General features: G+C 28.7%; 1 protein-coding gene across 1 annotated transcript in view; it reads right to left on the minus strand.

The window, feature by feature from the left end:
- Positions 1–25,004, minus strand: part of LOC105368349 (uncharacterized) — a 38,665-nt gene that overhangs the window by 1,902 nt on the left and 11,759 nt on the right. Inside the window, exons 2-12 of the mRNA XM_011507352.1 lie at positions 22,781–23,043; positions 15,099–15,203; positions 14,047–14,269; positions 11,675–11,798; positions 11,207–11,294; positions 10,794–10,949; positions 10,560–10,720; positions 10,157–10,231; positions 8,263–8,405; positions 1,778–7,299; positions 1–1,657 (exon numbers count right to left, since the gene is read on the minus strand). The exon at positions 1–1,657 is cut by the window's left edge and continues 1,902 nt beyond it. Of these exons, the coding sequence (XP_011505654.1) occupies positions 1–1,657; positions 1,778–7,299; positions 8,263–8,405; positions 10,157–10,231; positions 10,560–10,720; positions 10,794–10,949; positions 11,207–11,294; positions 11,675–11,798; positions 14,047–14,269; positions 15,099–15,203; positions 22,781–22,963 (8,437 nt within the window). The 5' untranslated portion in view covers positions 22,964–23,043. The remainder of the gene's footprint in view (positions 1,658–1,777; positions 7,300–8,262; positions 8,406–10,156; positions 10,232–10,559; positions 10,721–10,793; positions 10,950–11,206; positions 11,295–11,674; positions 11,799–14,046; positions 14,270–15,098; positions 15,204–22,780; positions 23,044–25,004) is intronic.

Raw genomic sequence — 25,004 nt, forward strand, 5'->3', positions numbered from 1 at the left:
CGGAAGATAAAGATGGTTGATGGTCACTAGAAATTAAAGACTCGTCGTCAAAACTAGGTGATCTTGAACTTGGCTTAAAAGAATCATCCATGTCACTTTTATCTTGTTCTGACGTTGTTGATCGTTCGGATATTCGTGAAAGCGTTCTCGATAAAGAAAATACTCCATAGTTTGCAAGTATCTCCGGATTTATTGGATAACCAAAATCTCCAGGCATATCTACAAGTTCACCTTGAAAGCTATCTTCATTTGGCCCATTACTATCTTCTGAATGCGACTGAAGTTGATTATCATCATGCGACATCCACCCTTCTTCTAAACTCGAGCTTCCTGAACTTTCCAATGGAAAAGGCTTCCATGTTGTACTAACTTCGAGCCTGTGCGACCCTGGATATACGGAACTACTGCTACTTTCATCCTCTAATGAAGCGTTTTTACGCGATTCTCTTATCATGTCAATTTCATGACGATCAACAATGGGTTGACCTTGGCCTATTCCAAGTGGTCGGGCTATCGAACATGAACTCGAATCAGGATCCTCACGATCAGGCGTCCACGTACTTGTTTCTTCACTTCTAGATCGTTCTGTACTCAGTTTACCTTTTTTATCAACACTCAATCTATTTTCATCTAAATCACCAAATTTTTTCACTGGTTCATCCTCTGGAAGTTCCTCGGCACACTCACAATCATCTTTTCGCATTTCTAAATATTCTGGAGTCAATTCAACTTCCACCAAAGTCTTTTCATCGACTTTCTCTACACCATAATCTGGTGAACTCAACTCACTATCAATTGCTTGCATCTGTATTTGCGTATCTAAAGCATTTAAGGTATCTTCGCTTGTATCTCCGGAATCTAATCTCCTCTTCTCCCGAGGTTCTATCTCATAGGTTTCTGGATCTATTCCATCGTAATGTTTATCAATATCACTATAATCGACATCGTCATCCGAGCATTCTTCAATAGATATTTGAATCGGCGACTTAGCCATATCTGGGCCGTCTGGAGGAAAGTCGCTGAAGTCTGGTTCTATCGTTCCTTCTTTATTTTTATTATTACCTTGAACTTGATTTTTAATACCACTTATGGTAACATTTGGTAAATTATCACCAAAATCTTTTGGTCTTTTATCTAAAAATTTCTCTATATGTCTCTTCTGTAAAGTGCCATTATTATCTTGATTATTATCTACACTAACATTATTGCTCGCTCTATCTTTTAGTCTTTCCCCTTCATTAATTTTTGCTTTCGTAATTGGACAATATTCGCTTGTATCCACTTGCTCTATTTCTTTTTCTTTTGTATTATCTCTTTCTTTTACCTCCTTACGTTTTTCCTTTGCACTGTCTCTTCCTTCCTCTTTGTTTTGTTTTTTCTCTATTTCTATTGTATTATCTCTTCTCACCTCTTGCCCTTTTTCTTCTTCTTCCTTTCTCTTATTATCTTGCTTATTCTCTTTCTCCTGACTAGCTTCTTTTTCGCGTTTATACTCGTTTTCCTGCTTATTCTTTTGTTTTTGCTTCATCTCTTTATCTTGTTTATTTCCTATTGTCAGATCATTCCCTTTTTCCTCTTCTCCATCTTCAAGTTTCTTATGTAATTGTTCCACTTTTTTCTCTTTATTATTTTCTTGTTCTTTTCCTTTTTCCTCTTCTTTTTCCTTTTCTTGTTCTTTTTCCTTTTCCTTTTCCTTTTCTTTTTCTTTTTCTTTTTCTTTTTCTTTTTCTTTTTCTTTTTCCTTTTCCGACGCAACAAATTTCTTTACAACTTCACTCATTTTTTTATCAGATTGAATTTTTTTAAGTGAAAACTTCAATTTACCAATTATTTGTTTACAATCGATATTGGATTCTAAGCTTCCACCATTAATTTCCATAGGCAATTCGTCGTTTGTTTGAATTGATTGTGATTCATTAGTATTAGCTTTGGCCAATTTTTTTTCTACGCTTAAATTATCTAGCATTGAATGTGAATATGGGTCGATAGATGCATTTTCCTTTAATTCAGATTTCGGTTGCTGATCGTCTATTTTAGTATTTAATTGTAAAGAGGTTAAAGTTTCTGAATTTCTCGCGAGATCGGTACTTCTAAATTTATACTTCTTAATATTTTCGAATTGTATTGACTGTTGCTTATGTATCTGATATTTCTCTGATACTTGCGGTTCTTTGGAAATTTCTTGATCCTCTATTGCTTCGCTTACGTCAACAGTATCATCTTTGCTTGAGAAAGCGTTAGCCGAGGGTAGCCGATGAACGGATATAACTGGCGCATCTAATGATTTAGCACGCCTTTGAGATGTAGGTGACTGCGTAGCGCCTTGACGTTGTAAAGTACCAATGCCGCTTCCCTCGGAAAGTCCAAGGCGAGCTCGAGCAAATAAAATGGGACTCTGGCCTTGCTTACGAAGTACTACTGGAGATTTCTTTGATTCTTTTTTTAGCTCACTAAGTGATTTATTTGCTTCAACAGTCTTCTGTTCTTGATCAGTTTTCATAACATCGGATATTTGATTAAGAGCAACGTTTTTGTCATCGGAATTTTGCAATTGTATAGATTCATTTTGTTTTGATGTAATTATATTATCTTTTTTCACAATTATAATATCTTGGCATTGTTGATCGAGATTATTAGTTTTTATTTCAAAAATTTGTTTCTTCGGAGACGATTTTGGAGAAATTTTTGGAGAAGTTTTTGGTGATATTTTCGGTGATATTTTAGGCGATACCTTTGGTGACACTTTTGGCGAAACTTTTGGCGATACTTTTGGAGAAACTTTTGGCGAAACCTTTGGTGATACTTTTGGCGAAACCTTTGGAGATACTTTGGGAGAAATTTTCTGCGGTAATTTCCATAATTCAGACTTATTGGTCTTAATACTTACGGATCTTTTAGGGGAGATTTTATCTATTGAGTCTTTTCTTTCTGTACTACCTAAGCTTTTAGAAATACCCAATGATTTAGGTCTAGTTTTTTCATTCCTTAACGTATTAATCATTTTTATTAGTTCGTCGTCAACGGATGCGGATTTGGCACGCGGCTTCTTCATATCATCCTCTTTTGACGAGGAAAATGACCGATCGGAAAATCTACTTATTGATTTTGATCTTCCTTTTTGAATGATACTAACCTCGGGTGCGACGTCTATTGAATCAATGATAATAATTTCTTGAGGCATTTCGCCAAGTTTCAGTTTTGACTTATCTATTCTGGAACTCGAAGGAGAAGTTTTTATTTCTTTTGTACCATTTTTTTTTAAAGGAGGCTTATCACCTTCAAGTGACTTAGATTGTTTTAAGAAATCTTTTTTAACTGGATCTGATTTTTTCTTTTTAATTCGTTTAGGAGAAACATCTTGTGTAAAACTTATATTTTCTCTATCTGGAGACAGGAGAGTATCTATAGGTGCTTTTTCCTCAGCTAATGATAGCGACTTTGATCGTAAAGGCTCGCCATGGGGTCTAAACATAAATGGAGTAAATTCCGGAACTTTAAGACTATCTAATTCTAATGTGGGTTTTAAAGGTACTTCGTCAAGTGGCAAATCCGCAACAGGTTCAACAAAATCATCGCACCCGGTATCAATAATTTTCGATCGTGATATTTTAGCACAAGTTTGTCTAGCAGAATCGACAAATTTTGACTCTATTTTATCAAGAATTTGTTTTGTTTTTTCTGGTATGCTTGGCTTTTCAAATATTTTAGTCTTATTTTTCTTGGGAGAAAGAGAAGGTTTTGGAGATGCTAAGCCAGATAATTTTCCATCGCTTTCGTATATATCATCTCGAGGACAATCTTGTCTCGGAAGTTGGCCAGATTTTTGACGAACGTTTTGCGGTTTTTCTGGTATAGGTGGTTTCTTAATAAAAATTGGCTTGGATTTTTCATTATCGGGAATATCAGGAAGGGGCATATTTTCAATACTATCTTGCTCCATATTATTATCTGAAATTGGTTTATTTTCCTTCCTTTGCTCTCTACGTTCAATCTTTTGTTTGATTTCCATTTCAACAACTTCTGCAAAGTTGAATTTAGACCTTTCTGATATATTTGGACTCCTCGAATTGGAATCCGGAGAACGTTTTTTTTCATGTGCAGAAATAATTGTTACCGTTGTATCTGTAGGTGAAAGGTGTTTAGGTGATCTTTTCTCAAGAGTCGAATTAAAGGTGATGCTTGGATCAGTGGAAGAATATTTTATATGCTTTTTATCTAAGCTCAACGTTTTATAACCAACTATTCCTACAGCGTTAGAATCACTCTTAATTTTATCAAATGAGCTAGATTTTAGAGATAGATTATCCTTTGGTTGGTTGATAGGACTTAATTTTGGACTTCGATCTGGTGAAAGTTTGGGCGATAATTTAGCAGTTAAGATGCTCTTAGATTTATCAGATGGGCTTAATATTATTTTTGACTTATCAGGACTAACAAGTATACCGCCTAGCTTTTCTGGTGATGCTGCAAGTGTACTCGGATTATCTGGAGATATTAATTTTGTTAAATCAACGAAAGACGTATCCGTGACAGAATTTAAAGGTAATTTTGGCAAATCTTTGGCAAGGATTTTCGTAAGGGGTTTTCCAAATTGAGTATTATCTGAGTCTGTTTTCTCATCTGATGCTGTACCATTCATAATATGACGTTTATGTAAGGTATAGGGGATATCTGTATTTGATTTTCGAGTTTGAATACCATCGATAAACGCATCTTCGTCACCAGAATCAGCGGGCGTTAAGTCAATTGATTTTTGATGCATTAACACGTGCCGTTTATTATTCGATCCAAGCCTTGGCCTCGCTGGATTAGGATCGCTTTTTGTTCTTTCGATCGGTATGTGACTTAGTGCGTCAGATTCATCAGAGAATCCTAAAACAACGCCACCAACTACTTTAGGATCATATTCAGCGAATACAGCTTTAGATATAACATTTTCTTTCTGATCTGACACTTCAATTGTTGAATCGCTTTTCGATTCTATATTCAATCTCCCTAGGCGTTCTTTTTCTCTACGTTCTTCATCTTTTCTTGCCTTCTCTAAGCTTCTCCAATCGTCTCTTTCTTTAGGCTTGATATTTTCTTCATCATCATGTCTTTTAATATCTTCATAATTTTTTACAGAATAATTTCCGTAGTCTAAGCTTTCGCAACTTTTTCTTTCTTTAGAATTAGCATAATCAAAATTTCTTCGACTATCGTGTGAGTCTTTAGAGTCTACTTTATCTACACTTCTTCGATCACCACTTCGTTTATCAGATCTTTTATCTCTTTTATTAAACTCATAACGTTCAAATGAACTAAATCTTTCAATTGCTTGAGGATCAAAGTCAAAAATAGATCTGTCTTTATCGATTCTATCAGCACTTTTATTTCTAACTTTACCCAAAGAATTTTTACTTAATCCACATTCTCGTTGATCAAAATATCTTTGATCATATTCTGATGAAGGACTTCGATTTGCACGAACCTCGTCAAAATATCTTGCATCCAATCGTTCAATGCTTCTTTCTCTTCTGTCGCGTAATTCCCGTTGACGATAGTTCCTACAACTTCTACCGTCAAGATTTTCCAAACTTTGTCTTAATTCATGAGAATCTAATTGCTCGACACTTTTTCTTCTATGATCACGAAAATCATTACGATAATTGGAATATCTATTTCGTTCATAATCAATACGCTCAAAGCTTCGCTCGCGTGCATCAAGTCGTTCCATACTTCTACGTAATTCTGCATTTCTTCTGGTTTCTTTGAAATCATTTCTTTCCGTGTTTCGTCGGTCGCGTGAATCTGCCCTTTCAATTGATTTACGATCACGCGAATCGAGCTTTTCCATTTTTCTAATTTCACGCGAATTTTCACGCTCTAAACGCTTACGCTCTTTTTCCTGCATTTTCGATAACATTTTTTCAACTTTCAATTCTGCCTCTTTAACTTTCTTTTCACGAGCTCTCTGTGCCCTACCTAAACTACCTGTCTCCACGTAAGCCCGTGGCGATTGGTTATCATCCAAACTAGCGATGCTTCGCGCCCGTGTCTGCCTACCGATAAACACAACCCTATTCGTGTCAGATGGACTAAGGTCGTCATCTATTCGCGATTTTGGCCTCATAATACCTTCATCCCGCAAAACCTCTGAGTCTACATGCGTGATTTTATATTTCGGACGAAGACTCTTAAGTTCGTTTAAAACCGTCATTTTTTGTTTCTGTACCTGTAATACTACTGGGTCTAGTTTATTAGAATCTTGATGATTAAGTTTCTTACTCTGCTGCTCAATGGAATTGGAATGCCGGGTTTCAAATTTTCGTTCAATTTCTGTATTCGATCTCTGTATACGCGATTCGGTAACGACAAATTCACTCTCGGCGCGCGGGGCCGCTATAGCTGAGTACCGATCAACTGATTTTGCACTCTTCGAGTTCCTGATATCAGCTAGCACGCTCTTAAACAATTTTTTGTCCATTGAACGAATCGATCTGTGCTTGACGAAGGAGTCGGTCTCAGAATCCATTTGAAATATTTCCGGCTCAACTCCTTCGTCACTTTGATCAGAAATTTGTTCGTTCTCGTCTTGCGGACTTGAATACGACTCCGGGTATTCGAACTCGTTCTCGCGTTCCAGTAGCTCATACGAATCATGCGACAAATCGTCGTGCGAGAGATCGCCAGCGTGTGCCGATCCCTCGTGCCCCGACTCGGTGGACAGCGACGACGTGCCCGGATAAGAGCTGCTGTAGATCTTGTCGGGCACGGAGTCGCGGTCCAACGACGGGAGCTTCGAGCTCGCCGCGCTGTACGAACGATTGATCTCGTCGTAGCGCGTTACCGGATTTTCGAGCTCCGCTTGCGACGGCAACTGGAAATCTCCGAGATTCAAATTCGAGTCCTTTACTTTTTCCGACGACGTACGCGCTTTGCCCGAATCCTCGAAACTCGTCGCATAGAGATCTCGACAACTTGCCGAGCGCTGCCAGGAATATCTGGGCAGTGGTCGTGGCGCTGGGAATTCAGTGGGACTGCTGTTAGAGGGGCTGATACGACCTGTTGATGAAATCCTGGCTGGCTGCTGATGCTGATGCTGATGCTGGTGTTGTTGATTGGTAGCATGCAATGGTACTTGGCCCTGGCTGTATGGTGTGGCCGGAGAATGGACGTCGATAGAGGTGAGCGTCCGATAGGACGTAGCTGTGTCTTCGCGACGGTGACTCGCTCCGCCCATCGAGACACTCGTCACAGTCGTCGGAGAATCCAGTGTCATCGAGCCGCATGACAGAGATAGAGCCGGTGTTTCCAGGGCTACAAATTATAAACGATATATTAATCAAATGCTTTTGCGATTAAAAATCTTTGCTATAAATTACGATTATTATTATTTATTATTATTATTATTATTATTATTATTATTATTATTATTATTAATGTTATTATTATTATTATTTATTATTTATTATTATTATTTATTATTTATTATTATTATTTATTATTTATTATTTATTATTTATTATTATTATTTATTAATTAACTAATTTATTTATTTTTGTTTTTGATCTTGATACTGATATAATTATAGCAATCATTATTATTATTATTATTGCTATTATTTTTTTCAACGTTATTATTTTTGTTGTTATCAGCAGTTTTATAATAACTGGATTTTTGATAAATCTTTTACAATAAATCGATGCTCAAAAATTCGTTTCAACGTTTAATAATTGCATACCTGTACTGCGTCAATGGTAATCCAGGTTGACTTTGAGAGATCGTTAAATCGTATATTTTAGATATTTTATTTTATAAATCTATAAGTAGACATGTTATGAAATAATTTTTAAAACGTAAATTTTATATCTTAGCAAATTTTATTGCAATGTCTTGTCACTCTCACAGTCCGAAATTTGACAGTCTAAATATTAAAATGTATTATGTAAATACAAGTTTTTTCGTTTACAACAAAACCAATCGACTTCTACGACACTACTTAAGCCATACTACCAAAACTCAACTCATATATTGTTACAATAATCATATAATATAACAAACGATACTTCGCACGAATTTACGAAAATTAAATAAAAATGGCATAAATAACAGGTATTAAATTATAAAACGAATAAGTAATAAAAACGAAAAAGTAATTACTGAACAGAAGAGAATATATATATATATATATATATATATATATATATTTAGTACGGATTTAAGCATTTTTCTCTTTTGTTTTGTGTTTGTTCAATGGGTGGTGTCGCTCGTGGTACGTACCAGGATCGCCAAGGGGCAGGAGGGGGTGGGCAGAGATGCTGGAGCTGCCCAAAAGGGAGCTGCTTGATGTGGCTCCACGATAGCCTCCCCCCTCCGAGCCCTGCAATGCCCTACCACTGCTACTCTGCCGGAACGAATTGGACCTGCGAGCAAGAGAGAGTCAAGTTCAGCATCAGACCTAGCACTATCAAGTCCATTCTGCTTTCTTTTAATCTTGAATAATGGTATTATCTATTTCTTCTTTTTTTTGAAAATCGCTTTCGATGGTTAAAAACATGACTAAATAATCGCAACCAATAGAAACTATTTGATTTTACCCTCATCAAAATATTGCATTTTTTTTTTTTTTTTTTTTTTTTTTTTTTTTTTTTAATAAAAAGTTAAAACTTTTTCGGCCTTTAACAATGAATTGACAATGCTAAATATTTTTAATAAATTATACGGAATGTGTAAGATATTGCCTTTATAATACACTTTGTCTAGTGAAAGTCATCACTTAACAAAGTATTTGGTCATTCAATTATAAGTTATCTTCATGCCCCTTTCATAATTTCATCGTCATACTATCCTCAACATACTAATTGAATTTACAGTACAAAGGCGAGAAAATGGTAAATATTATAAAATGTATATGATAGATCATAAGGAAGTTAAATATGAGTACTGTGAGACAATCAAGATCAAGAGAAATAACTCGAATCTAAAAATCGAACTACTACTACGAAACTGAAATATGTTACGTTTAGTTTTTAATTTTTTTTTTACAATATGTATTATATCCTTTAAGAAACTGCTTAAAGTATTGCATTATGAATTTACATCTGAAGTTGTGTCATTATTGATTGTAATACTAATATGTTGAATAAAAATAAAGATCACATCGATATATGAACGTACAAAGATATTAAAGAATGTAATTGGCATTATAATGAGATATAGTATATAAAAATATTAACGGAGGGTATACATTGATGATCATTCGGGTAAAATCGTGCCTGATGGTGAGCCTGACTCCCCGCCACCCTTGTCCAAGCAGGCAACAGTGACATTAAAAATGGGATAAAATAACTAGCATATCTGACTGGTTCACATATAATCTCCGTCCGTTACATCTTTATTTATTATATTTTATGGAATGAAAGGATAATTTATATCTGTGACAATTTTATTAAAGTACTTTGTTTTCACTATGGATTTGCAATTGAATACAAATGAAAAATCTTCATAACTATGAGTTCTTAATGCAGTACTAAGTTCTTAATGTATAATGTTTACGAATTCATTAAAATAAAACTTGATATTATATTTTATGTATTTATAGTGCTATTTTAAGCCAAAATTATTATAAAGGCAAATGGCCACATTAACGATTTCTACTGAATTTATCAAATTATAAGTTAAATCTATCGATATATATAATTAATTAAACATATAAGCCATAAATTTTTTTTTATATCAATTAATTCATTGATTTAAATTTAATGATTTATAATAGTTTCATTGTTTAAAAATGAAGATAATATTTTTTTTTTGTTTTTTATTATCAAATTAATATTAGGAATTATATTTAGAATAGATAAAGAAAATATAAAAAACTCGTCGAACTCGTCAAAGTCAGAAGTGCAAACCGACGTTATGAAAAACGTAATATTGAGATACAATCAACAAAAGAGTGTAGTCCAGCTATTGTGGTGTAAATCCTCGGTTTATTATTTAATTTTTTCGAAAATATTTATACTAAATAGTTGTTTTTTTTTCAGCAGGGAATACTCAATAGTACTCATGCACTAACTACAAATAATGAACGGCAATTCACTCGGGTAGCAAAAAAAAAACTCATTTACACAAGTACATGTGAACAGTATATAATTTTCAAAGAACACGATTAGCTTACCTTTGAAACGTTTGTCTCTTCACGTAATTGTCACGTACAAATTCCACAATCTGTTTTTGTGTCTTACCGCTATACCTATTAAATGCATAAAACATGATTAGAAAAATATGCTGAAATATATAGTTTTTCACGCCTCGAGACAAGGTTTATTTAAATTTTTAATATTAAAATTCATTTACAATTTCTCTTTAATTTAATTTATAAACAACTAATTACATAAATCCTATTATCGTATATGCACTTATCAGAATAATTTTACAAGATCTATCACTGCCAGAAGTCTGAATTTTCTAATTTCATTAAAGTATACATTTGATGATTTATCGTTTCATTCAAATAATCTAATTATCAATAGTTAGGTTACTAAATAATGTTTCTACTTTAATTTAATGAAAATACATACCTGAACGACGATCCTCGACTAAGAACTCGAGTTTTTTGACGCATTACACGTTTTACTACTGAACATCGGAAAAATCCATGATTCTCAACGCATTTCTTCCAAAAATTTTTACACTCATTTCGACCTTCAAAGAAAAACTCAACGGTGTCCTTATAGTACCCCTACACACGATTAAAATTATTATTATTATCTTCATTTTCGATATGAATATTTTTTTCTTCTAAAAGAACTCACGTATCCTTCTGGATGAAGTTTTATTAAAAACTTCTTTCGTTTGAAGCTGATTTTTCTTATTTTTGCCCAACTAAACGTATTAATTTTCGTATAGTGCTGAAAGACTATAATTCCCATATGTGCTACAGCCAAATTCAATGATACAGCTTCGTGATCCTACAACAATCAAGAAATAAATAATTATTTTCTTAATTATTTATGAAATCTTCATTAAAGTATATATTAAGGTAATAATTGATAAAATAAAATTTTCTACATTAACTTAAATTTTCCATACTAATTTACAAGCTTTGAAAATTTACATAATAATAAAAAGTTGTTAAAAGAATGAAAAAAATTTACAATGATTTATTGATAAAAATATATAATCAAATTTTAACAATAGTAACAACTTTAAAGTTATGAAAGTTTACCTTCGCAGGATGCATCTTTATTCCGTACAATTCACAACGTCGAGCAGTTTCCAATAGATTTAGATCCGCCTCAGCTGGAGATTGACCCCTAATACAAAATAAAAATTTATTAGCCATTTCAAATAAGTGTAAAAGTAATTGTAATCTTTAACAACCATAAATAGATAAGAGCTTGATGTATTTATTACAAGGACAATAATATTAAATCATTGTATTTCTAATTTGAAATTTTATGAATATATTCTGTCATCTAAGAAATATGCTACACAAGAAAAAGTTTTCTTTAAAACATAAATTATAACATACAATGCTAAACAATTAGTTTGATAGATTTCTTTTTGCCATTTTACAAGTATTTTCAATCATAACTTACAAATGAATGGTATTATTACATTAATATTTAATAACATAGAGACACCTGATCCTTAAAAATTATATAGCCACTGCTTATATAGCAAAATAACTTACGCGTGTTTTTTGTGATTTTCCATTATCCGTCGTTCAAGTTCATTATCCTGATGAGGCACAAATTTGTAAGTTGACAAGTACGTATGATCCGGGTAGTCTTCGATAACATAATCTCCGCATTCAGCTGCAATAATAAAATAGAATTATGAGAAATTCAAGGATAATACGAAAAATATTTAAAAATACGTTAATAAATGATTTAAAAAATATTATATATATATATATATATATATATATATGAAAATCTTTTAGATAATCAAGGTTGTCGATAAATTTAGTCAATCTTGAAATGAGTAAATTACAAATTAATAATAAAAAAGTATTATTCATCGATATTTTTCGAACAATATTTAATATACTACGATTATTGTACATACTAATTTTAATTTTCAATTCAATTATTAAAAGAAAATAAAAATGAAATTATAAAGTACAAGTAGCAATTAAACTAGTATAAGAACGATTAAAACGTTAGATATTTAAAACGTTAGATTTAATATTATACATTTAATCTTTCGTTTTCTGTCACTTTGTGTGTGTCTGTGTGTGGGTGTGTGTGTGTGTGTGTGTGTGCGTGCGTGCGTGACTTTTCACTTTCTGTAATATTATGAAATAGAATATTACTTAATTTTATATTTATATTTAATATAATAATATTTTATTTATTTTGTTGAAAATTTGACTGTCATCTATAGTGATCTTACATAACAATCCATGATCAACGAATCTATTGTAATTCAAGATATCTTTTCGGATTTTTCGCATTACTCATTGAAGTTGTAATACATAATTCTTTGACTCGCCTGCAAGTAAGTACATCAAGGCAAGCAAATGCGCGTTTCCATTTAGAATTCACGTATCGTAGGTAGTGGTATTGTGCCAGTTATGAAAGCCAATACTTCCACAATGGCCTTGTGACAATGAGCCAATTGTGCTCTGGGATTGAAGTAATCAAGACATCCGTACTCGCTCGGGAGCGACTCACATACTTTTATTAAGCATCGCAAACAGATATCAAGGACGATAAGTTTTAAAAAATTTTAACCCTCACAGGGATCGCGCAGTTCTTAGTTGATCTCATTTAATGGCGCCACTTTATATTTGCTATTATTTTAATTTTCATATAACATAATAACCGGCACTAATATATCTTTATTTAAGAAGTAGAATATCTGTACTAATATTTAATATATACAATAATGTAATAATATTTTTTTGTAATATTATATGAAATTACTTATTAATATGTACGGAAATACTTAACATTTTTTTTTTATATAATTTCAACAATAACCACTGTAATATTTAAACGATTGTTTTGTCAAGTTTTATAATTGTTTTTAATGTATATTAAAAATATATTCTTTAACTAACTGGACAATAAATTAATGTAATTAATGTAAAAATAATATAAAATACATAAGAATGTAAAATTACAAAAGTAAATCTCATCTCGTCTTGTAAAAGTATTAAATCGTATTTTACACACTATTTATTATAATACGAGCTAAGATAAAATATGTAAATATCCTTTAAATCAATAAAAATACGTCAGATTTTCATATTCTATAAATTTCCTTTAAAATATGCAAGCAAATTTTCTTATTTTTTTCGCAGAACATAAAGTTATGACTATTTCTGGAATAATATTTTCATCGTAACGTCATTTAATTGTGTAATTTAATATCGTACAATCATCGAATTTGTTAATTCGATTAATTTTCATAATTTCAAACTGAATATCAAAAAAAATTTTCTTTTAAAATTAAATTGAAATTCATTTAACGATTAAATCTATATAAAATAATCATAATTTAATTATAATTACGAAATAAAAAATGTTAATTGTGATTTTATAATGTTTCGTAAGTCTGTACGAAATAATAGAAGTAATAATTAATTTTGGAAATTATTATTACACTCATAAAGTCATGATTTGTGCGTTAAAGATTTATAGTTTTAGTTTGATTTTAGTTGAAGTATTCGTAAATAATTAAATTATATCCACATTTTTATTATTGTATTGCCAAACATTATCTTATATAATACAATGCTTTGTCCTTGAATTAGTCATTCAATATTATGTTTGTTTGATTTAAAGCTTCTTCTTGAATGGAATTGAAACGACAAAATTACAATACGTAATACTATACCGATACAAAAGATCGTCCTCTATTGACAATTTTTTCTCTTTGTGTACTTAAATACAAAGAAAAATCTTAATTTTTTCGATATTAATATATTCTTTAAGAAATTACAAAAACCGTAACAAAGCAATGGAAAAAGGCCACCAAAAATGACTTGAGACCATGAATCATTTTTACATCTCAAAGGGTATACACGCGAACGTGTGGTGTGCTCAGCAAACTGACCTTGCACTATATAACTGGCCATCAAAGCTGCCGTGTTATCGTTGCACTGCAGCAAACCCTGTGCTAAGTCGCGTTTGATTTGTAAGCAGAATAAATATCTCGTGAACTCCTCCTCGAGTTGCGCCGGATCCGGCGTGTAGAACTTGACGCAGAACCTGAGGAGCGGATCGACCAGCGACAGCCCCACTTGCCTGCAAACTGGTTTCTCGAGATCCAACCAGTACTGCGGGAATACAAAGGAAGAAAAAAATTGATAAAAATCAAAGGGATGTACTTCTTCAGCCTCGCAACTCAACATCCAAATACTTTCGTTTGCTCAGATAATCTTTAATATAACCTCTTTAATATCAAACATTCAATGTTAACGAAGCTTACACATACTGTCGTGCTAGAAACAAACTTTTGCTTTAGTTAACAAATAATTTGCGATTATGTTTTTTTTTTATGTATTGATGCTTTTATATAAAAGAACACAATACATACACAATGAATGAGCATTGAACTATTTATATTCTAACATAATAGCAGTTTAAATTTCAAGCCCCAATTGACTTATAACGCGACTCTCTTAGAAGCAATCTTATATTTACAGAATAAAAGCTTTTGACTTTAATGAAACTGAATATTAAGTTCAATAATTACGTAAATTGGCAAAAATCTTAATTTACATTTATTAATAAAAGATGATAGCCTGACAGTTATCCCATATTATATTATTTTAAATATCAATATTGACAATTTTGATTTAGAAAATTCTACTTAAACTTACAAAGTTCTTATCCGTTTACTATTTAATATAAATTTCGAATATTCGAATTGATTTATTTGTTTGATATTAAGAAGAAAATTTAATATGACTAAACTTTTGCATTTTAGAAAACATCTTTAGATATATTCAGGCACTTGTACGCGAATACTACATTTTTCACAAAATAAAAAATGTTAACGAGGCATTTTTATCTCAGAGACTCAAGTGTTTGAACTTTTATGCCTAAGTGAATGTAAAGCACTTTAACGTTCAAGAAATATTGAAATTTAATTTTCTATTTTACCTTCGTTCCATTAGACTCCTGATACTCCAGACCAAAATAGTCCGCCTCCAAGAGATGCAGTTGTTTGCATACTTGATCGAATAGTACCCTGCCTAATGCTTTTGCCTAGAAACAAGAAAATTATCATATTACATATAAGCTACAGCAATTAATTACTATTAAAAATAATTAATTTAAATGATTTTTTACTTGTCCTGAAAGGTAATACAAATAGTACAATCTATAATAATAATACAAAAATGATAGTGATATTTTCAAATTATTGCTAAAATTTTGAAATTATATTAATAATTTTGTATTTATAAATTTGTATTTATATTATTTCGTTAATATAAATGATATTTAAATCAATAAAATATGAATTACTAAATAACATTGAAATAATTCAATATATAAATAAATCATCTTATTATTACATTATATTCAATTTTCATATTCACATGTAAATATAATCGTATATTTTCTACAATTTTTTTTTAATTTTATTTTCAGCAAACTTATTGGTACTCTTAAATTGACGTTATAACTATTTTAACATATCTTTTATTAATATAATAAATTAGTATTTCTGTCTTATGTTTAGAATCTTTTTAGAATTAATATATAATTATAAGAATAGATAATTAACAATAATTGGTAAAAGATTGGCTAAATTAAAGAGAAAAAAAGGTCTGCAATATAAATCAAGAATAATAATAATTTGCATTAAAAAATCATAAGGATTTTATTCACTAAACAGTACATCTACATATTTCAAACAAATTATGAATTTTTTTATTTTGTATATTTCTTTTAGAGATTGATAATATTTATTAAACGAATATAAATTTATTGGAATTACGACAAGATTTAATTATTTAAATGCTAAATACAGAAATTTTATTTTTAAATATAGATTTTCACTCTCTATAATATTATTAAATAGAATATTACTTCAATAAGCATTGGTGTTTTTCAGTATTAATTAGCGACATTTTAAATGAATTATTAAGTTTATGAAATATAGCGTTGTTATACAAATAACTTCGATAATATTCTTAAAATACAGTGAAAAATAAAGCAAATTTATTTACAAAGTAAATTAAACATCATTAGTTAACACGGTAATTATGCGATTGCTGCAAACATTTAGTGCCAAATGGAAGTTTTTATAAAAAAAAATTAAGATAAATATAGAAAATGGGAAAATAATTCTTTTTATAACAATTTTATGTATAATGTTTCTATTAATTTTTATCCATAACGAGCAAATATTTAAAAAATGAGTCTATGACGGAACTAGTTTTTTAATCTGGTTTTTATCTGCAGTAAAAATAAAATCTTTAATGATGTTATAATAAATAGCTCGAAAATGTAGAATAATTTGTAAAATTAATTTTTTTTTTTTTTAATGATATATTTGATAGAAAACTTTTTTAGAAAATGTAAATTATTGGGGCCCAAAAGTGCAGTCAAATGTTCAATATATAATATATATAATTAATATACATAATTTCTATTGAATCATATTTTATAGATCTTTTAGTAGATTTTATATTAGAAAAAATAAATTTTTCAAAAATAATGTTATTATCTCTTATTGCAATTGTTAAGTATTTCAAAATCAACTCTAATTACTATTTATGGTATGAATAATCAATACACCGTTATATCTGCATAATTTTGCAATTGTATTAAACATGATACAGCAACCGATTGGAAAGTGTATTATGTGTACATATAATTCAGGTACCACAGTAAATTATATTCTTTGCGGGTTTTTTTTTTGACAATATTTCTCATTTATTTATAAGACACATTCCTATTAATTATCACGTTAAACTAACCTACTATTTTATTCTTATTAAAATTTTACATAATAATATCTCTGGATAATGTATAAAAACTGAAAATTTGTAATTCAGTGACATCACTTAATCATACAATCATAATCGGATGTCTCAGTTGGATAGTTTTATTATACGCGTAGAATAATAATAGTTACTGCAATAAATTCTTTGCATGCCATTATATTTTCTTATGTTTTTACTATGTTTAAATAGAACAATAAAAGAAATTGCACAGAAGTTTGTTCCATATGTGACAAATTATGTGGATATAAAAATAATGCCCCTGTTAAATAAACAATTTGGATTTAAAAAAAATTCAAAACTTAATATCGATCAACATAATAAAGTATAGTGAAAGCTTTTATAATATATTATACATAACATATTTATTATATGTTAAGGCTCATTATTGGTATAATAGAAATAAATGTTTCTATAAAATAACGTTCATTCACTCGATGAATTTGAATCGATTCTACAACTCATAGAAGACACGAAGATTACAAAAAATTGCATCAATAGATTGATGTAAGAAACAAAGTATCGTCAAAAAGGATAATCGACGTATTATGGCTGCAAGAACAAAAGCGCCGAAAGAGGTACGGAGAGTTCCTAGTGCTACACATATAAAACCACTCTAGACATGTTCATCTTTTTTAAAAAGCGACGTGGTAAGAGATTTTTCCGTGACACAAAGTTCCGGTCGAGCGCCGACATTAAACTGTTCAATGTGAATAGGATTCCACGCATGAGAGGTGAAGTGAGAGAGAGAGAGAGAGAGAGAGAGAGAGAGAAAGTGAATACATGCACGAGAGTATGTGTGAGAGGAGGATTACTTTTAGCGGCATTCTCAGCTAGCGAAACCGGCCCACGCCCCTTGACCTCCATATCTACACACATGCACACAAACGTGCATAGGTAAAGAGGAATGACTGGTAGAGATGCGCTGCCAATGAAACATCCCTGCGAATTTCGCGTAAATCAATTGCTTATGTATTTGCAATTTAATATTCATTAAATTGCTGAGCTCCATTTTAATTTTGCTGTTATAAATACGATGCCGTGTTTGACATAGTCTTTACTAATACATATTGTATTTTAATCATGGCTTAACAAAGAAAAGAAATGTTTTGTTATGTAAAAGAACAATAACAAAGGATAATATTAATATTAATACTGTTTTCTGCTTTAATTATATATCGTGATATTTAAATCATAAAATACTTCATAAGAAACCATACTTATAATCTTGAAAGCAGCCATTTATCATTAGGTTATTCATTAAATCATAAAATTAATGTTTTTATAATAATCGTACATATTATATATTAACATAAATAGTTATTTACGCTTGCTACATCTTCCAAATACAGAATTCAAATATAATAGAAAATTTCTTATAATTCGTATAGAAAAACAAAATAACACGTATCAAATGATATTACATTATAAATACGGAAAATATTCAAATTATAAGTGTTAATTTATGTGCAACTCAACTAAATTAAAATTGTTATCGTAACGTAACACGTAATGATATAATTTTTTTTAATAAAATAACTCAATTAAAATGTCAAACTGACTTATTCATTAAAAAAAAAAAAAAAAAACAGAATATTGGAAGTACATTTCAATGTAAAAATACTTTTTAATAACAAGAACATATTTATAAAAATATTTAATTTATTATTTAAGTTAAATTTGTTTTTCATTTTCTCTAGCATATTTAATTAACTGACACAGTATGAAAAATCAATACAATTTAAAATATTATCTTAATATTTATTATTTTAAAATAGATATTTTACTCGGAATTATAAGTTCTTAAAGAACACAGCCAATTAAACATAAATTAATTGTTTACATAGTTTATTCATTATCTATTGGGTATAAGCGATGAACTCATAATTTTTGTTTATATAAATACGACTCTATGCTACGTCTATTTCATTTGCAATATTGTGTAAAATATACTGAAATTGTAGTCCAGGTGTCGATATTTTTTCACGCAGATAAATAATATTAGTACTATAATTAATGTTTCAAATTATTAATAAATAATAAGCATTAAGCAAGTATTTAATATTTTTCATAGTTCACAGTTTTAAACAATAGTAACACCAATTGTTTTTTATTTAAAAAAAGTATTATAAAATATTAAAAAAAGTATTGTAAAATTGAATAATTATTAAATTTTATATTTACAGCAAAATATTATACTAGATATTCACTGCATAAATTATTTTCTGCATAAATGAAATTTTTATAAATGTAACTGTAAGATACATTGATACAAAAAGTAAAAGTAAAGTACGTCAATAAAAGATAAAATATTAATATCGTCTAAGAAAACGTGAATAATAATAATAAAAAAAAAATCTGTAACAACTCTTATGGAAACACACATTTGAATGGAAATCTGTTTTACTGAATATATATATAATTTATAACAATTACTGAAGTGAACAACTTATTTGATAATATCAGAAAAAGTAAATGAAGATTAATTCTTCAAAGATTATTTTATAAAAATCATGTAGATATATGTTTTTGTATATGTATAGATATATATTGTAAAATATTATATATGAAATATCAAAATAATTATTGGAAAACTAACTATAGTTTTAAATATGTTAGTTGTTTTCCTTTTTTTAAATATCTTCATATTAACTTCCAATTTTTGTGACCTATTAAAATATCTAAGAATTTATAATTTAATTCTTGACATAAATTTTCATCGTGATATATATACAAGTATCAATGGTAAAATTGTTTACTCTCTGCTTTGTCTACAGCAATATAAATATTTATTTAAGTGTTTAGATCCTATAATTTAGAACTAAACACAATATTATAGACATTGAAGTTTTTTAAATACAAATCTAATCAAATCGATTGAAAGCTAAATATCGTTGATTTTTTTATATTTATACTTCATCCTAAGTCAATATCTATTCTTTACATGCTTACAAATATATATTATACTGAAGTGAATGCGTTGCAAATATCGAATAGAGAATTAAATTAGGATCATTATTAAAATTATAAAAATGTAACATTATGAAATTAATAAAAATTATAAATTATAAGACTGGTACTTTAAAAATATTGGTTATTATATTAATTATATATAATGTCCTATCCGATTAAGATGTCAATTACCAATCTACGGAAACTACTCAATTCACTAAATAAATATCTATCAACTTAACTGTAGCTAAGTAATTTAATGCTCCTTCGTAACGATTGAGCTAAAACAGTAAACTATAAGTTGAAGTCATCCATAAATCGTTGAACATGGAATAAATTCATTCCCTTACAACAGTATTAGAAAAAAATAATAATATATTTTTTTCGTAATAAAATTTTTTTTCAAAATCAAAAATAGAAATATCTCGGCGTCGTTATTATCAATCTATAAATATAATTTTTAATTTAAAAAAAAAAACGGTAAAAAGGCGAAAGATTACAAAAGCTCACTCTTCGTTACAATTTGTACTTCTCTGATTATAAAGATTAAATTGTAAACAATTTGAAATAGAATGCAGTGGTATATATAAAATAGGATTTCTTTAATATAATTTGTATATAAAACCAATATGTTTATTTTCATTTGCGTATGTGAAAATACACAAAAAATAATAAAGATTCTTGTATGATTACTTGTAAATTCTAAAAGAGATTTTCAGTTTACATTTAAATAAAAATTACAAGTATATTAAAATTTATATTTTCAACTTCTTCAAAATGTTACCATTCAATATTTAGTTTAATTGATTTAAGTTAGAAAATACAGTAATCATCGACATGACAATTAATAATACAATTTTATATTTATATATATTTATATTAAAAACTTGAAAATAAATCAATTGAAATATAATAATGTAATATCGATAATTTACGAAATGTAAATAATTAAGAAAGTAAATGCCACAATATATGATCAATTTTAATAGAAATTACCTTAAATAAAAAAAAATTCTTTTCATTTCTTATTTTGTCCATATTAGTGTTTTAATATATATTTTAAAAATTATGAATATTATATTCATATAAGATTCAATGCATTAAAATACATAAATATCCAAAAAAATACTTTTAATTTTTAAATTCAATATAGTACAATTGTTTATTGAACTTTTGAAACTATCCATCTTATTTTAACAAAATTTTATTTGTAAAGTGTAATAGATAAAATTAATATTGTACAATTGAAATACATATTGCTCTACATAATGTATAAAAATTAATTTATAATGTTATAAAATAAAGTTACTTTCGTTTCAAATCAATATTATTTAAATTATAAATAAGCTTTGATTGAATATAAATATACGTGAATTGACAAAGTGAATTCAAAGTAAATCAATATCAATCTAGTAATTTCTATATAAATGAACAGCATTTGTGTTAAATTTTTTATATTTTAAAATAGAAAGAAAAGATTAAAAGATAAAAGAAAAGGCATATAGAAAGTTACAAGAAATATTTTACTTTTCGATCTTTTTTCAACATCTTGTATTTTATAATTGTCTTTATCTATAATATTTAATATTATACAGTTACGTAAAATATATTTAATAATATTAAGATTCTATGCTTGGAATGGCTTATTTTATTATAATTATAATTTATATAAGTGAATATAATATCTGTACTACGTATAATATCAATGCTATATTGATATAAATATTTATACACATACTATTAATAAAATCTATACTTAATTTACAATCATTAACAATATACTTAAAAAATGAATTTTCTTTTTATTTACATTATTAATTCAATTATTTAATTATTTAATTCCAAATATAAATATAAAAATTTCAAATTTAAATCTTTTATTTTCGTTCTGTATCAACTAAGAAATATCTTATATTTAGAAAGAATATTTAATGAATTTCGAATGAAATATTAAATGAAAATATTTAAATAGATATATTCAATCATTAAGTTTACTTTACTTTGGTTTTGTATAAATAAATTAAAAAAAGGATTGGAAAAGGAATGAAACATATACTGTAAATGTAAAAATTATTTACACTTGAGAAAATAATGGATAGCTGCAATATTTATAATATTTTAACTAACTTTAAAAAAATACTTTTGAATTTGCATTATATAAAATCGATCTTCGTCACAACTCTGCTTTGTAAGATATACTATAGAATATAATATGTTCCAGCCTTACATGGATATACTAAGAAGAATGGTAAGTACAATTTACTTAGTAAACTGAGTGAAACCTGTCGAAAAACTTGAGCAATGCATGTTGCACAAAATCCGCTTGGTTACATACATAAAGGCATTTGATCGCTTAAATTAGTTTAACTAAAGCAACTAAAGACTTAAAGTACAATTATAAATGTAAATAAGATAATATTTCTTAATATCTCTAATATGAATGAATTGATACCAGTTTTACGAATATTTATAATTAAAAATTTTCAGTTAAACAAGAAAATGTAAGTATTATTCAAATCACTCAGATAGTACATAAATTACTTGAGCGTTATTTTAAAAATAATATTAGAATTACATTGTTAATACTTAAGTATGAAAAATCGAACTCCTTATTAAAGGAATTTAAATGAACCTAATAGACTTGAAGAAGGATAATCAATGTTCGAATCTAATTATTATTTTTCCATTATAGGATAGTGGCATTACGGGCCGTTAAAAAAATCTTGGCGATACCTATAATCCACTTAAATGCAGGACTACGCGTGGAGCTTGTGACCCTATCGAATTTTAAGCGATCGGTCGCGTGAAATATTCACAGGCGGGGTCGCACCCCAAGTACCTCGACCACATCCAGCCAATTAGCTTTCAACACTGACTTACCTGTACTTGAAACATGGTAATAGAATCGTCGAGCATCTGTACTCTGAAGGCGAGCATTTTTCCAGCTTTTCGCGGCGTAGTTGGCGGCGTCCGGCTACCCCCGTCCACGCCCGCGGGCGTCGAGTGGCTGTGCGGCATCTTCGTCGTGGCACTGCTCATTCCGTAGTTCTCGATATCATTCATCTTCTTCTCGGGAGGGTCATCATATCGTACGCCCGAGCTCGCACTTCACCTTTGTCTGCTCGTTTTCGTTACGTCGCCATCTGCCAATTACAAAACACATCGAGTTGTCGGTTAGACGGTCTATATTTTCCCGTCGATATCTTACAGTAATAATACATCGACTGCTGGGTTTTATGAAAAAGCGTCTGATAATCACACTTTTTTTCAAATACGACACTAATATCAGTAATTTAATCGCCGGGATACTTGCTTCGAACAATATTATTAATAAAACTTTGAATACCAAACGATAACAAATATTAAGAAAGTATTATACTAAAATTTAAATAATCTCATATCCGATTAGTATATTGAAACGTTATTTGAATTTTATAATAATAATCTAAAATTTAATAATTTAGATAAATTTAATTTTTAATTATTTACATGTATAAAATAAAAGCTTTATTTTATAACTTTTCATTGAATCTTTATTTTTATTAAGTAAAAGATTAACTACGTAAACTTTTGTAAGCAAGAACATTTGGAAGGAATAATCAAATTTCATAATACAATTATCTTTATGTACGTAGTTAATTAATAATAGATATGAAAAATATTTATTTGTTTGACCAAATATTATTGTTCTAATTACGACACTGAAATTATATATTTAAAAAAACGTTGTGAATACTATTTCTGTGACTTGTTCATATTATAAAGCAGTATTAATTATTTTCAAAATATTCTTTTTGTATAATGTATAATAGTACCTAATCATCTAATTGAATTTTAAATTAAATGTGTATGGTTGTTTTATAAATCATGAAAATTAAAAAAACTTTTTGAAGTAGGATGTAGCTATTTGGAGATAAAAAAATCATTTTCTTAATTCAAACACTCACTTATAATCATAATTCTCATCACAATAAAATAGAAAAAAAATATTTCACTTTAATTTTAATTTATAAAAATTATAATGAAATAATAAATTATAAGAAAATCATGTTTAAAATTTATGTATTTTAATGTACATTTATTTCTATTATTAATTGTAATTAATAGTATTTACATCATTGCTTTAATTTAAAAATTATCTAATGAATATATTTCACAAGTTAATATTTTATATATTTTACTAGTACTTAGTAAAGTAATATAATTGAGAAACGTAGACCATTCGATAATAATCTATGATAAATTTCATGCTTACATAATAATTTATAAACTTTTATTAAAATTTCATAAAAAGCTCAAGAACTGGAAAGTTCATAAAATAACAAAAATGTCCATAAGATGAGCGATATAGATTGATAGAATATATAAAAACTAATCGAAATCCCATTAGAAAATATATGTTGATATTTCGGGTAGTACTTTAATTCGACTAAAACCTCTTTGCGTCACTTTAAACTAATTAAAGAGTCAACGACTGACGTACCTAACCAAACCATAAATTGAAGTGGACAGCAAAAATGGATCGATTTTTCCAAGTTTGCTAATGGCGAAGAAAGGAAAAAAACGACAAACGGAGTCGCATGAAAAAAATCGATTCTTCGCTGCTTGTCGACTAAATTTTTCAGGCAAGCCTAAGAAACGAAACGTCTGCATGGATTGCTATCCTTTTTGGATGCTATCCTATCATCCCACAAACCATTTATTAGATAACACTGTCGACAAATTTTACTTCTGAGAAATGATTGAAAGTAATTGTAATCAGAATTCAGTAAAAAATAAATTTAAGTATTTAGTAAATTACAATTTTCTTATTGAAGGCCAATTTGCCATTAATAAATAGTATAATTTCCAATAAAATTTGAATATCGTCGAACAATTAAGTAATTGCATAATATATTATATTATCATTTTGGACAATATTTAGACAGAATAAGGTATTTATAAATTTATAATTGAATGAAAAATAGTTATTTACTTAATATTAAGGTATTTTCATTTCATACATGATAAATTTTTAAGTTTTTAAAAATACATATTTATTATTGTATTTAAATGCTTTTACAGAAGCGTGCTTTATTATTTTTATAATAGTAGTAGTCTATAG

This window comes from Ceratosolen solmsi, unplaced genomic scaffold, assembly GCF_000503995.2.
Source record: "Ceratosolen solmsi marchali unplaced genomic scaffold, CerSol_1.0 scaffold6, whole genome shotgun sequence".
In the NCBI taxonomy this organism is placed as follows: Eukaryota; Metazoa; Arthropoda; class Insecta; order Hymenoptera; family Agaonidae; genus Ceratosolen; species Ceratosolen solmsi.